At 39.7% G+C, this 15,299-nt stretch overlaps 1 protein-coding gene and 1 long non-coding RNA gene across 2 annotated transcripts; both read left to right on the forward strand.

Annotated features, from left to right (window-relative positions):
• Positions 1-952: 952 nt before the first annotated feature.
• Positions 953-6,518, forward strand: pa2g4b (proliferation-associated 2G4, b). The gene is made up of 13 exons (XM_060894214.1): positions 953-1,145; positions 2,612-2,740; positions 2,849-2,954; positions 3,168-3,237; positions 3,329-3,421; positions 3,874-3,937; positions 4,122-4,200; positions 4,334-4,412; positions 4,500-4,633; positions 5,293-5,387; positions 5,560-5,687; positions 5,818-5,871; positions 6,079-6,518. The coding sequence occupies exons 1-13, from the start codon at positions 1,058-1,060 to the stop codon at positions 6,142-6,144; spliced, it is 1,185 nt and encodes a 394-aa protein (XP_060750197.1). The 5' UTR covers positions 953-1,057; the 3' UTR covers positions 6,145-6,518.
• A 4,476-nt stretch (positions 6,519-10,994) lies between these two features.
• Positions 10,995-12,398, forward strand: LOC132862021 (uncharacterized). Its single transcript, XR_009649990.1, has 4 exons — positions 10,995-11,074; positions 11,186-11,210; positions 12,000-12,022; positions 12,104-12,398. It is a non-coding gene; the product is annotated as an uncharacterized LOC132862021 (long non-coding RNA).
• Positions 12,399-15,299: the final 2,901 nt, after the last annotated feature.

Raw genomic sequence — 15,299 nt, forward strand, 5'->3', positions numbered from 1 at the left:
AAAGTTTACAATTTTTACAAATTTGTTCCTTTCTTTCAGAATAAAAGTGGATCTTAACATATGTGTGTGGCCTGTACACTCAAATAAATATAATACTACTTTGACATCATGCTTCATGCATCATGCTCTTGTTATTTGTTTTCATTCAGAATTTCTCCTATACACAACAGCACTCAAAACACATGTTAACTACTGTTTCTCACTATGCAACCTCGTTTGTTCTGCCCAATTTCTGAAGAAGGCAAGAAACAAGGTCAACCTGAGTATTAAAAAAATTAAAACAGATGGATGATACAGAGTTGCAGCACATAGAATGCGAGTTACTTTCTGCTGTCATGAAAAGTTGAGACATTTTGATAACTGTAATACTTTATGGCAGAAAACACACACACAATACACACACACACACACACATATATATATATATATATATATATATATATATATATATATATATATATATATATATATATATGTGTGTGTGTGTTTGTGTGTGTATATGTATATATGTGTATACATATATACATACGTATACACATATATATACGCATATATATACACACACACACACTCACACACACACACACACATATATATATATAGTTTGCACAGAATGGCACATATATTGTGTGTGTATTGTGTGTGTTTTCTGCCCTTGGCATTCTGTGCAAATAATAATATATACATATATATATATATATATACACGTACGTGTGTGTGTGTGTGTGTGTGTGTGTAAATGTAAATGTAAATGTAAAAGTCAAGAAGGTAGTACTCAAGCAAGACACACTGAACAGGAGGATTACAAACATTTAGCTTTTTCTGATTATTTTACCTTACGTTTTACACTGTTGGCATTAAGTACAAATCTATATTTTTTATCTTTGTGTGTAGAGAAATTTCTATTTTGAACCAAGTGAAGTTGATGCTTATACCGGAAGGACTTTTATTTTGAAAACGTCAATCGGCCATCTTGGACATGTAGACAGAATCGAGCGTGGTTACAACTGAGGGGAAAAAAGTTCCTTGCCGTACATTATCTGTCGACTGAAAGAAAATGTCAGGAGACGACGACCAGCAAGAGCAGACCATCGCCGACGACCTGGTCGTCACCAAATACAAAATGGGCGCTGACATAGCGAACAGTAAGTGCGGCTAAACACTTGAATCTGAAGCTTGACGCCGAAAAAGTAAAAGTCCCGGTGTAACTTAGCTTCCCGCCGCTCGCACTGTGTCTGGCGGAATCCCAAATGATTCAGTAATCCCTACGTAGGGTGTGAGATAATGTCGTCTTCACCGTATCAGGCGCTCTATTTAACGTATTTGTGCTTCAAAATAAAAACTATAACTCGTCTTTTCCTTATAAAATGTTTGCTAACACGCTCCCAGTGTGAGTAACTGCAGCTGCTGCCGTTAGAGACGTCAGTGTGATTCTGTCTGTGAGCTGAAGCACAAATTCACCCTATACTTTGTTGTTAAAGTGCACAACATGGTGTAAGGATGAAACCGTCTGTTTGTTATATCGAGCTATTTAAGATGCCTCGAAGTCGTGAATTAGCGTTAAAGTGGATGAAATAAACGTGATCCGCTTCTTCGTAGGCCTGTGGAAATGTCATTTATTAATTACTTCACTTACTTTAGTAGATATTATAAGAAACTTCGATACCTGCGTAGAGGATTTCTGCATTAGCATCTGCTGTAGATGGACAACTTCCATGTCGAGCACGTGCTGCTTCTTTATGTATATTATTCATACTCAGCTTCTAGATATAGTCTGTTTAGGTTAAGCCTCTTATAACAAAGATTACAACAAAAAAATGAGGATAAGGTTTAATTTTTGGCTCCTGAAGATATTTACAATTGGTAAATAATAATTTCTTTTTGGATATTTTTGGATATTTATGGAACCAAGTGCAACAGCACCACCTGTTGGAGGAAGGATGTGATGGAGCCAAAGCTGGGGCTGATTTCTTTCTATGCCAGACTATAGATTCAAGCAGCTAAATCATTTGCATGAGAAATGAAAGTAGATATAATAAACACACATTGTTCAACCAAAGTAGAGAATACACACAAAAAGCAGACATCAGAAATGTAAGTATTATGTTTACCCTGTTTGGTCTTTGTTGGAAAACCAGCCCGTGACTTTTGTTGCATTTACAGCAGTTAGGAGACGCAATTATCCAGAGCGACATTTGAGGGTTAAGGGCCTTGCTCAGGGGCCCAGCAGTTTACAGCCTGTTGGACATGGGATTCAAACTCACAACCTTCCGATTGGTAGCCCAGCATTTTAACCACTAGGCTGCCACATCCCTCTGGACTGATGCTTTGTTCACACATACAGCGACTCACATTGAGAGAGAGATTTCTAGTTGTGCCACCCACTGATAAACGTTATTACTAAGGCAGCCAACTAGTAGGAACGCCTGCTGACGACTTGCACAACTGTAATAATTTCATTATCATCCTCCAGACATGAGCATTTATCCCTTTCTTTTGTTTGAATATCTTATCACTTGGACTCACTGAGTCTTTAAAAAAAGATTAGCTTGTGCATAAGAATGCCATAGCCTTCCTAAATTATTCTGTGTGTGTGTGATCTCTCCACCAGTGGCTATGCGAGCTCTCATAGAGGCGGCCAAACCCGGCATTTCTGTGCTCAGCTTGTGTGAGAAAGGAGACGCTTTCATCACTGCTGAAACAAGCAAGGTGTTTAAAAAGGAGAAAGAGATCAAGAAAGGTAACAGTGGTCGCATACCAGACCTGCTCAGTCTGCTCGTTCACAAGCACAAGTTTTACATCGCTTTATAGAAAGATTTTAAGTCTGATATTGTTGCCTGTCAAACAGGTATCGCCTTCCCCACCTGTGTGTCCGTCAACAACTGCGTGTGCCACTTCTCTCCCCTGAAGAGTGACCCTGACTACACACTGCAGGATGGTGACCTGGTTAAAATGTAACTGTTTTATTTTTATTCTAACAAACCTGTTTATTAACATTGAATCTAGGTGACTGGACTTGAAACACTAGCGAAGTTATGAAATTCTGCAGATATTATATAAGATTCTGCAAGTGCAAGATGTTTTAAATAACCTGGATAACTGAAAAGGCGTGAGCCTGCTTATGCTATATTTGCCTGCCCTAAAGGGTGTGTGTCTTGTGTTTGCAGTGATCTCGGAGTTCATGTGGACGGCTTCATCTCCAACATAGCTCACAGCCTTGTGGTTGGAGCGTCCAAGGTTTTTCACATCATTCTTGCCTCCTGTTTGCATGCATTTATTCAAACCCAAGTGGCTGTTTTGTTCTGACTGATTTGTGTCGTTCTCACAGGAAGCGACAGTGACGGGTAGGAAGGCAGATGTGATCAAAGCCGCCTACCTTTGTGCTGAAGCAGCTCTGCGGCTTGTTAAGCCTGGAAACCAGGTGAGCGGACTGATGCCACGGATCAGAGGACAGTCTGGTAGACAGTTATCAGGACAGCTATGCTATGTTATTTGAGGAATCATGGCCATGTTTGTGTCTGATTGTGGGTTATTAATCTGTGTCCCGCCCTTGCATTAGTCTTTGTATTTTGTCTCCATTGTTGTCATCGATGAGTGTCTTTTTGTGTCCTGCCTTTGCATTAGAGCTCAGTCTACTTGCAGTCTTGCCATTAATGATCAGTCTGTGACCTGTTCAATAGCTGGATCTTGTTTACAGTAACAACTAGCGTTGACCCTGGATTTGTTCTATGTAATCATTTGGTTGCACACAAACCTACTTTTATTTTATTTTTTTCCTATTTTTTGTTTATACTCCCTCTAGTCCTATATTTTGTTGCACCATTGTTCACATTCTCAGTCAAATTCAGTTTATTTCTTGCCTGGTTGTTTCAGAACACTCAGGTCACTGAAGCCTGGAATAAGATTGCGGAGTCCTTCAAATGCACAGCCATAGAGGGTAAGATACAGACTGATGAGCTGAACATGCATTATTAGATAAAAGAAGAAAGCTGTATGAATCTGTACCATATTATATCTGTCTTGGGTATTATGTTATGGTCATTTTTATTAAGCATGTCTGTCTCTAGGCAAGGGTGAAACTTTCATTTATCATTATTAGAATCAGTCCCTCTTGTCTGTAGGAATGCTGTCCCATCAGCTGAAGCAGCACATCATTGATGGAGAGAAGACCATCATTCAGAACCCTTCAGACCAACAGAGGTGAAGATGTTTACTTTCTGGGACTGTTTCTTCTTGAATCCTGAGAAAAAAATTTTTTGTGGATGGTTGAATAAATGATTTAAAAAACCTCTGGATAACATGTTTTTACTTCAAATCTTTACCCCCTGTGCAGGAAGGATCATGAGAAAGCTGAATTTGAGGTTCATGAAGTGTATGCTGTGGATGTGCTAATCAGCACAGGAGAGGGCAAGGTGAGGGCCAGTTCATCTGAGACACTTAGCATCTCTGTAACCTGTTCTGCTCTTAAGGTTTAAGCGCTCTCTTTCCTCTTAATCTAGGCTAAAGACTCGGGACAGAGGACCACCGTTTACAAGCGAGACCCAAGCAAGCAGTACGGGTTGAAGATGAAGACCTCGAGGGCTTTTTTTAGTGAGGTGGAGAAGCGCTACGACACCATGCCTTTCACTCTCAGGTACATTTTGCTTTTGAAGCTTTTGAATCTGTATTTTCTTTGTTACTTGGTGTCCAAGTGTCTATAAGCGCTTTGTTTAACAAACCATTTTGCTGTAAAAATGAAGAATGATTGTGTGTCAACTATTCAGAGTTTTTTGTGAGGTCCTATACAAAATGGCACATTTGAAAAGATGCACTGAACTTTGTGTGTCATCGGGGGTATACTAACACAAACTAGTCCTTACAGGTTTGTGGCTGCTCTTCTGTTTGTGTCAAATTGATACCACTTCAAGCTTGAACATTACTTTTGCTTTAGTTTTCGTTCTTGTTCTCACTATGTTTTAAATCATTCAGCATTTGAGCCAGTTAAAATGGTGTAATAAGGTCCACCTGTCATGGTGAAGGTTTCTCTATTGCAGATGTTTTGGGAAAATTGATGTACTTGAATTTTCATACATGATTGATTATCAGTCCCAGTTTAATCACTTGCTCACCTGCAACAGGCAGTTGCTTTATTTGTAATAATTTGTGTCCTCCTCTCTAAAGAGAAATGCTATGTATGGTACAGAATATCCAGTTTATCTATACTGTCTTACACAGGACTCATAAATTATTACTCACAGCTTTTGTGGTTGATACAAGGAGAGAACACTCAGTCGTTTCTGCTGTCCTTCTCAGGGCGTTCGAGGATGAGAGCAAGGCTCGGCTGGGTGTTGTGGAGTGTGCCAAACACGAGCTGCTGCAGCCTTTCACCGTCCTGCATGAGAAGGAAGGTGAGATACACTGATTAGGGTTGTACCATCATTCACAGAAGGACCAACAAGGAGCACATGGGTTATGGAAGCATCCTGTAAATGACCCTCAGTGCAGAGGTCTCTAAATAAAGCAAACTGACATTAAAATTATATTATTCATGGTCATTTCCTCACACTTGTCTCTCTCCAGGTGAGTATGTGGCGCAGTTTAAATTCACAGTGATGCTGATGGCAAACGGACCCCTGAGAATCACCAGCAGTCCCTTCGAGCCGGAGCTCTACAAGTCCGAGCATGAAGTGCAGGATCCTGAGCTCAAGGTAAGCTGGGGTGAAGCTAAAAACTTGGATTATGTCCCATTCTCTTTTGCTGTCATGTAACACCATTATCTCGTTTAGCCCCATGTTCCTGGTTGGTTGATTGGCCTTTTTTTCTCCCCCCTTTCTGCAGGCTTTGTTGCAAAGCTCAGTCAGCCGGAAGGCACAAAAGAAGAAGAAAAAGAAGGTTGGTTCTTTTAACTGTTTAGAAATATGCATGAGTTAAACATGAGTTCCCCAGTTGTCTAAGACAATTTTAGAAACTTTTGAAACTGTAGAACGATCAGCTTGTTATTTGAAACGTGTTCATTATCATAAAGTTCTGATTCAGATTGTTGTGTATCGTTAAGTTAAACCATATTTAATTGTTTGTCATATCCTTGTTTTATCTCAGGCCTCTAAGACAGCAGAGACCGCCACAGGACAACCCATGGAGGTGGAGACTGAGAATGCCAAGTAGAAAAACACCTCCTCTGCTTCCTACTGCCAATAATACTGACCAACGGAGAATAGAAGAGCCCCAACATCCCTACTGAGACGCCTCCTGCCTAGCCTTCTATCAGCCTGTACCTCTGTATGACAGCTATGAAGTCCACACATCGATTTTGAGTTCCCACAGCTCGTGTAGTCTGGTGACTTTAACAACACTGGCTAGTCTACAGGAGGTTACAGATGGGAAAGTGCTACATACCATCTGACTGCCTTTATATACAGGGGTGCATGTTGAGTGGGGTTGCCCCTCTTATGATTATAATAATAATAATATTTTTATTATTAAACTGTCATTGTAAAACCAATCTCAGAAAATAAAAGCAAAGTGGCGGCACCAGCGAAGTATCGTTACTCAATTGTGCCCATTATTCTTCCAAACCTGAGACTCCCACTTTAAAGCTTTGAGTGACTGCTCGATTGAGGTAATTGTAGATTTTTTGTAGACTTCCAGCATAGCTGCTCAAATGTGGAAACAATCTCTGCTTCAGTAATGATGGAAGTGTTAGGAACTGGAGTTTGGTGTTAGCACTATAACATGACTTTATTTTGTATTTTTCTTCCCTCACAGATGTAGAAATCTAGAAAGCTGTTGTGTAATTCTTACAGCTGACCTGTGTCTGGCCCTAAGAGTAAAGAATCCTGTCATTTCTTTTATAACTTCCAAAAGAATAAATGACCTTGGCTAACTATAGTAACCATAGTCTGATTTCTAACTGCCCTGTACTTTTTATCCACCTGCATGAATTTAAAATAGCTCAGGAAGTTCAGGCTTTATCTTCTCCATATTGTTGCTATTGTACATGTTACAACTCAAATCATTTTGTTTAATAAGTGTACTAGAACAGTAGCTGGGGGGGAAATGTGAAAATGATTTGTTTGTAAAAAAGCTTGTTGATAACTTCCTAGTGATGTGGTAGCCTAGTGGTTAAGGTGTTGGATTACCAATTGGAAGGTTGTGAGTTCGATTCCTACGTCCACCAAGCTGCCACTGCTGGGCCCCTGAGCAAGGCCCTTAACCCTCAATTGCTCAGTTGTATAAAAATGTAAGTCGCTCTGGATAAGGGTGTCTGCTAAATGCTGTAAATTATATCCACATTTTCCACCGCCACAAAACAATATACTAACATTTCATTACAGTGGATGATCAATCTATGGTCACGTTAATCAAAATTTAAATAGGTTTATAATTTAATTTCATTTTTTAAGTCCAATACAGTTGTATGGAAAAAGAAAAGAATTCTATGCATATTTTTACACACAGTTCCTTCATGTAATCAACTCAAAAATTGGCGTGTTCAATAGATTGCTGCATAAAGAAATGGAAGTATTCCATCAGCCAAAAGTCTTAGTGCTTGGTGAACTCATTAGGCAGATCAATAATTGCTATCTTATGATAAAGTCTTTGGGTTAAACTTTTACCAAATATGGGTTCCTGATTAAGTATCTGGAAATGAAGCTAATTGACTCCAACGAACAGAGGAAGTCTATAAAAAGATATCAAAGCTCTAGTTTTCATCTGTCTAAAGTCCAGTTATTGAGAAATGGCAAAAGTCAAGGCAAGATCCAATATTCCAAGATACACTTATTGCATTACTATTTATTGAATTCATAGATCTTACAAGGTGCAGTGAAATGAAGTGTAGTATGTCAGAAGTGTAATACAAAATGAGTATACAAACATTATGGGCAATATTGCCTGGGTGATGTAGCTCCTCATCCTCTCAGGCCTGGCCATGTGATATCAGAGGTGCTTTCCAGACTGCAGCCATTAGAATAGTCCATTGTTGGGATGTGAGGGATCCTTTGATCCTTCACACTGCTTGGTGTAGGCCAGTAAGGCAAAACCAAAATGACACACAGCAGCTACAGAAAGATTTCTACCATTCTTCTGTACAGCATTACATACACAAAGTCATCAGAATGAAACCTTATATGTGACATCACAAAAGGTTATGTACAATTTACATCAAACATAAGCCAGAGGCATTATGAGGACAAATGGTGTGGGCTGATTATGATGATGGTAAAAATTATTTTGCCACAAATCGCAAGGTATTTGGAGACAAAATGGAGCAGTGTTTGGGGGGCACGGTGGCTTATTGGTTAGCACGTTCGCCTCACAACTCCAGGGTTGGGGTTCGATTCCCGCCTCCGCCTTGTGTGTGTGGAGTTTGCATGTTCTCCCCGTGCCTCGGGGGTTTCCTCCGGGTACTCCGGTTTCCTCCCCCGGTCCAAAGACATGCATGGTAGGTTGATTGGCATCTCTGGAAAATTGTCCATAGTGTGAGTGCGTGAGTGAATGAGAGTGTGTGTGTGTGCCCTGCGATGGTTGGCACTCCGTCCAGGGTGTATCCTGCCTTGATGCCCGATGACGCCTGAGATAGGCACAGGCTCCCCGTGACCCGAGGTAGTTCGGATAAGCGGTAGAAAATGAATGAATGAATGGAGCAGTGTTTAGTGAAAAGAAGACATTGGCTACAGTCAAGATGAGGTGGGGATCAGAAAACAGTGCACCAATGGACTGGAGGAGAAGAAGAATGGATAGTAAATTTCAGCAAATTCTGAAAGCAAATGTGATGAGGTTAGTCAATAAACTGAAGCTGATACTTTGCATTGAAAATATATGTAGATCTTAAGAACATCTCAGATCTAGAAGCATTCAGGTGACATGATTTAACATTCAGTAAACAAGAACAGATACTAGGGTGTACAAACTTTGGAATATAGAATACAAAAAATGTATTTTTTTAATGATTAATAACCATCATGATATTTTTGGGTTGTTTACCCATCCATGCATTTATCTGAGACTTAATACACTATCTCAGACTAAATGTATTTAGGATTTATGTGGAAGTTTCTGAGTAACCGGCGATACACTGATACTTCATTTATTTATGAATACAGCTGTATGCAGTACACATACTTACATATACTTACATAATATTTATCTGCACTTGTTCCTTTGCAGATTTTCTACTATTTCCACTTCTGGTAGATGCTAAACAGCATTTTGTTAGTACATTATTTTTTTCTATCTATCTATCTATCTATCTATCTATCTATCTATCTATCTATCTATCTATCTATCTATCTATCTATCTATCTATCTGTCTGTCTGTCTGTCTGTCTGTCTGACTGACTGATTGTTTGTTGACTGACTGTCTGATTGACTGACTGACTGTCTGTCTGACTGACTGTCTGTCTGACTGTCTGTCTGTCTGTCTGACTGACTGACTGAATGTCTGATTGACTGACTGTCTGTCTGTCTGACTGACTGTCTGTCTGACTGAATGAATGTCTGATTGTCTGTCTGTCTGTCTGTCTGACTGACTGACTGTCTGTCTGTCTGTCTGACTGACTGTCTGTCTGACTGACTTTCTGTCTGACTGTCTGTCTGTCTGACTGACTTTCTGTCTGACCGTCTGTCTGTCTGACTGACTGTCTGTTGACTGACTGTCTGTCTGACTGACTGAATGAATGACTGACTGTCTGTCTGATTGACTGACTGTCTGTCTGACTGACTGTCTGTCTGACTGTCTGTCTGTCTGACTAACTGTCTGACTGACTGACTGTCTGTCTGTCTGACTCTGTCTGTCTGTCTGACTGAATGTCTGATTGACTATCTGTCTGTCTGACTGACTGTCTGTCTGTCTGACTGACTGTCTGAATGTCTGTCTGTCTGACTGACTGCCTGTCTGACTGTCTTTCTGTCTGTCTGACTGTCTGTCTGTCTGTCTGTCTTTCTGTCTGTCTGTCTGTTGACTGATTGTCTGTCTGACTGACTGACTGAATGTCTGACTGACTGACTGTCTGATTGACTGACTGTCTGTTTGACTGACTGTCTGATTGACTGACTGTCTGTCTGTCTGACTGTCTGTCTGTCTGACTGACTGAATGTCTGATTGACTTTCTGTCTGACTGACTGTCTGTTGACTGACTGTCTGTCTGACTGACTGACTGAATGACTGACTGTCTGTCTGATTGACTGACTGTCTGTCTGTCTGACTGACTGTCTGAATGTCTGTCTGTCTGACTGACTGTCTGTTGACTGATTGTCTGTCTGACTGACTGACTGAATGTCTGACTGACTGTCTGTCCGACTGTCTGACTGAATGTCTGATTGACTGACTGTCTGTCTGACTGACTGTCTGAATGTCTGTCTGTTGACTGATTGTCTGTCTGACTGACTGTCTGTTTGACTGACTGTCTGTCTGACTGTCTGTCTGTTGACTGATTGTCTGTCTGACTGACTGACTGTCTGATTGACTGACTGTCTGTTTGACTGACTGTCTGTTTGACTGACTGACTGTCTGTCTGTCTGACTGAATGTCTGATTGACTGTCTGTCTGACTGACTGTCTGTCTGATTGACTGATTAAAAGTTATCCAAACTAGGATCAAGGTTACAGCAAGGTCAAATGTCTGAAAGGACTGGACTTAGTGGTGTAGTTCTCACTGTTTGCACAAAAGCAGTTGTTTACTTCTTTTCACTTTGGCCAGGGGTGCTAAAACATTTGCATTCAGCTGTAGAATAAATAAATAACTGAAATACTAAAGATTGTAGAGGTTTATATCCTTCTGATATAAACCAGATAGGACCAAATCTCTGAGATTTCTACGTTTTGAGAAAGTTTTGCATAACTGGGATTTGACGGCTCAAATAACGCAAACGTTTGTCAAAAATGTTGTTTGGTATCTTTGGTATAATATTAAGATTATTCACACTAAAATTCACCACAAGGCCTTGAGCGTTCTATTTGCGCTCTCGCGATACAGAAAGCAATCGCTTGTTTTACGACACTTTTGCTCTCGCGAGATTATGACGCGTCGTGCCTATAAAAGCCCTCCGGCTTCGTCACTACGTTCTCTTGAAGTTCGTTCTCTTCGATTTGTGAGGTGAAAATCTTTCGCTTCTATCAACGTGACTGCGGTCGCTAGTCGAATCCAAAGCAATCACGCTGATCTAAAGCTCATCCATTAACATTTTCCCTTTCTTTGTCTTTACAGAAACGTCTCCAACATGAGAGCGAAGGTAAGTGAGGAGTTTGTTTGTTTTAAAACTAGTTGAGCGTAAATTAGCGTGTATGCTAATAATGCTAAGCTAACCTAAATACGCCAACCGTTATTGTAACTAACTACCTCTTGTTAGTGCTGGTATTAACAGAAGTCCTAGCAGTTTCAGTGCTGCTGTGTTTTTTTTTTGGGTTTTTTTTTTTTTGGTATTTTTAGGATGTATATGTGGTTAGAACTCGAAGCCTTTTGTCGTTTACAGTTTTGAGGTGAAGCAGAATTGTGTACGGAAACTAGCGTGGAAAAGAAAATGGCGTCTGCATAGAAAGTGTTGCCGTGCAACTCGTTGTAATGGCCTTTATTACGTAATTAAATACAATAGTGCCTTAGCACGCCTCGTATTTAAAAGAATATTACAACATTTTATCAAGATTGCTTTAGTGCTCCTATCTGGTCCCGTCGGCTAGTTAGCATTAGCTTGTCCTCGGCGTGGTTCATGAAGAATTGGAAGGATCCTGCGTGAAGGGAATTTATCTCGTACGCTTTCAGTATAATAATAATAATAATAATAATAATAATGTAAATACAATGCAGTGCATTTGTACGGAATTCACTAACCGTCTTGCAGGATCCCATTTGAATAAGTTGCATCATTAAGATATCACGATTACTTGTGGCCTGTTAAACGTTTTATTTGATTGGTTTTGTGTATGTTTGTGCTTTCTGTATATATGCCATCATGCCTGTTTATGTTGTATATTCCCACTGTATATTTTTTAAAATGCTTCATTTCTTCTTCCTTTCCCACCAGTGGAGAAAGAAGCGTATGCGCAGGTGTGTACTTTTAAATTTTCTCCATTGAACATGTATTTAGCATAATGGAAAGAAATCTGATTTTAATATTTTTTCCTCCAGGCTGAAGCGTAAAAGGAGAAAGATGAGGCAGAGGTCCAAGTAAACTGCGACATATGTGCTGCAGCTAGGGTCCTGATCATCTTGGATTCCCTTAGAGAGTCATCTGGGGAAAAGTCCATCTCCAGAGGCGCTGACCATCTCCCTTGAAGCCAGTATAACCTGCGACGCTTCCCTTTCCGGGCTGTCCTGATGGATGCTGGGCTTGACCTAGTGGGCTCTCTTGGACTTTCCAGACTTGCCAGTGCAGCGTCTTTTTGTTAATACCTGTTCAATAAAAAGTTTGGTTTAAAATGTACTTGTGCTCTGAGTGAGTGATTAGTGAGTGCTGTAGGCCACTAAATAGGAGCAGGTAGGAATTTAAATAGAAGTATGAATTTTGTAGCAAGTCCTAGACTATGGACTGTCTATGGCGTAACGCTAATATTTCCTAGACGATTGAGCTTTTGTCTTATCTGGCAATTTAGCTGCATGAGGCTCAAGGTTTTCATAGTTGGAGACAGGTTGGCTTGCTTTGCATGATGCACCTAATTGACATGCCTCTCTGCTAGTCTTTGCTCCTACACGAGTTGACAATATTGTATTTTTTAAAAAAAGTTTTATTCCACTTAAGGACCCCTTCTGCCTACAGGAGTAAATTGTGTAAGCTGATGCCAACAGCTGAGCTACAGATTGTCAATACTTGTGGATAATACCTAGTAAAGTGATCTATGGTTTGTTGATGGAAATGAAGCGCTGCAAAGGGTGTGGTTATGGCTTTAATGCCAGGTTTTGAAATTGTACCCTTTGGCTCTAAATCTAATTTACACTTGATGTTAAGTAAACTGCAGACCAAAACAGGCCTGTTCAGCTTCATCCACTATCTCTCAGTTGAACTGAGCGTATTGACCGTTTCAGCTGAGCATTGCAGGGAAAACATGGACTAGGGGTTAAGTGCATATTCATCTGTGCCGTTACATTTGTTGTTGTTTGGTTTTGGCGTATCCTTGGGTTGGCATTTAGTAGATTGTGCATCACATCTTGTGATCACAAGAGGTCACTATAAACATTCAAGACAAATACTAGCTCAAACATTTGAATACCAATTCTAAACAGCCTTAGTTTAAATGGTTCTGTCTCAAATTATTTAAACTGTACTAACATTTCTTCCTTTTACTAACAATGTGCAGTAATGAAGATCAAGTAATTCAAATAAAAATATAACTCATTTACACTTCCTAGTATACTGCAATACTGCTTTAGACTGAACCTAGTTTCCTAAAAAATTTCACTAGAATTTCTATTATTAAAAATCAATAATTTTAAAGATAGCTTTTATAGACAAAGAAAAAATATTTATATAGCACATTTCATTCATCTAAAAATAAAATGTCAAAATTAAAGTGGTAGTAATGTACTAAAAAATGGGGGATAAAATAACTTTTGCCTCACCTCCAGGGTTGGGGTTTTGTTTCCCAGTGTGTGTGCAGTTTGCATAAGCCATTACCTCTGGCTTATTTAAATTGTCTGTTGTATGTGTGCGAGAGAGATGTGCATTGCAGTGGGTTTCCGCCCTGTCTAGGGTGTCCCCTGCTTTATGATAAGAAGTCCAGAAACTAAGAAGAAAGATGTAAGTATAAACATGCTGTGAATAGTCGGTGGATATGTTTGGTTAAAAAAAATAATGCCACTATTACAGCTGCTTTGACAATCTTGTTTAGCTTCCATCTGTTAAAGACACTTATAATTGTGACACGGTTGGCTTTGGTGTACATTACCATGAAATGTGTACTCAATCCTGTGTGCTCAGGTGACTGTGTGCTCTTAGTGGAATTAGGTAAAAACAACAGATGCTTTTGAATGTCAGACAGTTTAAAACCTTTGAGGAGAAATCATGATAAGTTTTTTACTCCTAAAAATAACTGAGTCAAACCTGTACAGTTTGTGATAGTGGTTTTGGCAGGATTTAGTGCTCTGGATTTTCTCATAACATGGCATCAGATGTGCCAGATGTTGTTTTGTGACTAGTTTCACGGCACTTGAGGCTGCATGCCCTTTTGACTCAAGCACATATTTTCCACCCGCTGACAGCTCAAACAGTGCACCATGTCACATGGTCCTACAGTGTAAACAGCTCCACCACACTTCTAATGTGAAGCGGGAAAAAGCACTCTATTTACTGTTACCCTAGGCAATGACACCATTTTCTATGAACTTGTGATATGCACAATTACAGGTGTTGTTTCTCTCAATGAGATTTCTCACATGTTTAGGCCTGTCCTAAAAAAAAGAAAGCCTTTAAAGAGCATGACCTGTTGATGTTTTCCTGTTCTGCAGCAACCTTTCTAATAACGGATTGAGCTAACAGTAGGGAGAGCCAGCTGCTGCCTGGCTACGGCATTGTCTTGCTTCTCGTTAAAATGCCTATTATAGATTTGGTCAATAATCAACTTTGGAATAGTCTTCCTGGTAGTGTTCGGGGCTCAGACACACTTTCCCAGTTTAAATGTAGATTAAAAACTTATCTCTTTAGTCAGGCGTACACATAATACTTCCCATAATCTTGTGCTCTAATACATCTGACCAAATGCACATTATCATCTAGTGCTTGATAATATTATGAACAGCAGCTACGTTAATTCCTCTCCACTGCTTCTCTATTTCTACCCATACCGAGGCATCCATAAATTGTACCAGTTCCGATTGTCTTCCATGCCATGAAGATTTTGGACCTCCACTGAGATAAGGCTGACTCTGAGGATCCTGAAGCATCTAGAGATTTACCAGCTCCAGTTAGACTCTGCTATACTAAGAGGAGATAGCAACTCCATGTGGTCTTGAGGACAACAACCTCCTCATCAATACAACGTTTGTAAGACTGTATATTTATAATCACACCCTCCAGTGTCACCCATAAGAAGATGAGGTTTCCCTCTGAGTCTGGTTCCTTTCAAGGTTTCTTCCTTTATTAATCAAGGGAGTTTTTCCTCACCACAGACACCTGAGTCACCTCAGACTTGTTTATTGGGGATAAATACAAACACATTTAAATATATCTAATATTAATCTTGAATTTTGTATTATTTTAATCTTTATATTATTCTTTATAATAACCTTTCGTTCTATTGAGACTTTTGTTCTATTGAGACAATATCAACTGTAAAAAGCGCTATACAAATAAATTTGAATTAAATTGTAAATTCTCCCAGTGCTACCAGGA

Source organism: Tachysurus vachellii, chromosome 19 (genome assembly GCF_030014155.1).
Source record: "Tachysurus vachellii isolate PV-2020 chromosome 19, HZAU_Pvac_v1, whole genome shotgun sequence".
NCBI lineage: Eukaryota > Metazoa > Chordata > Actinopteri > Siluriformes > Bagridae > Tachysurus > Tachysurus vachellii.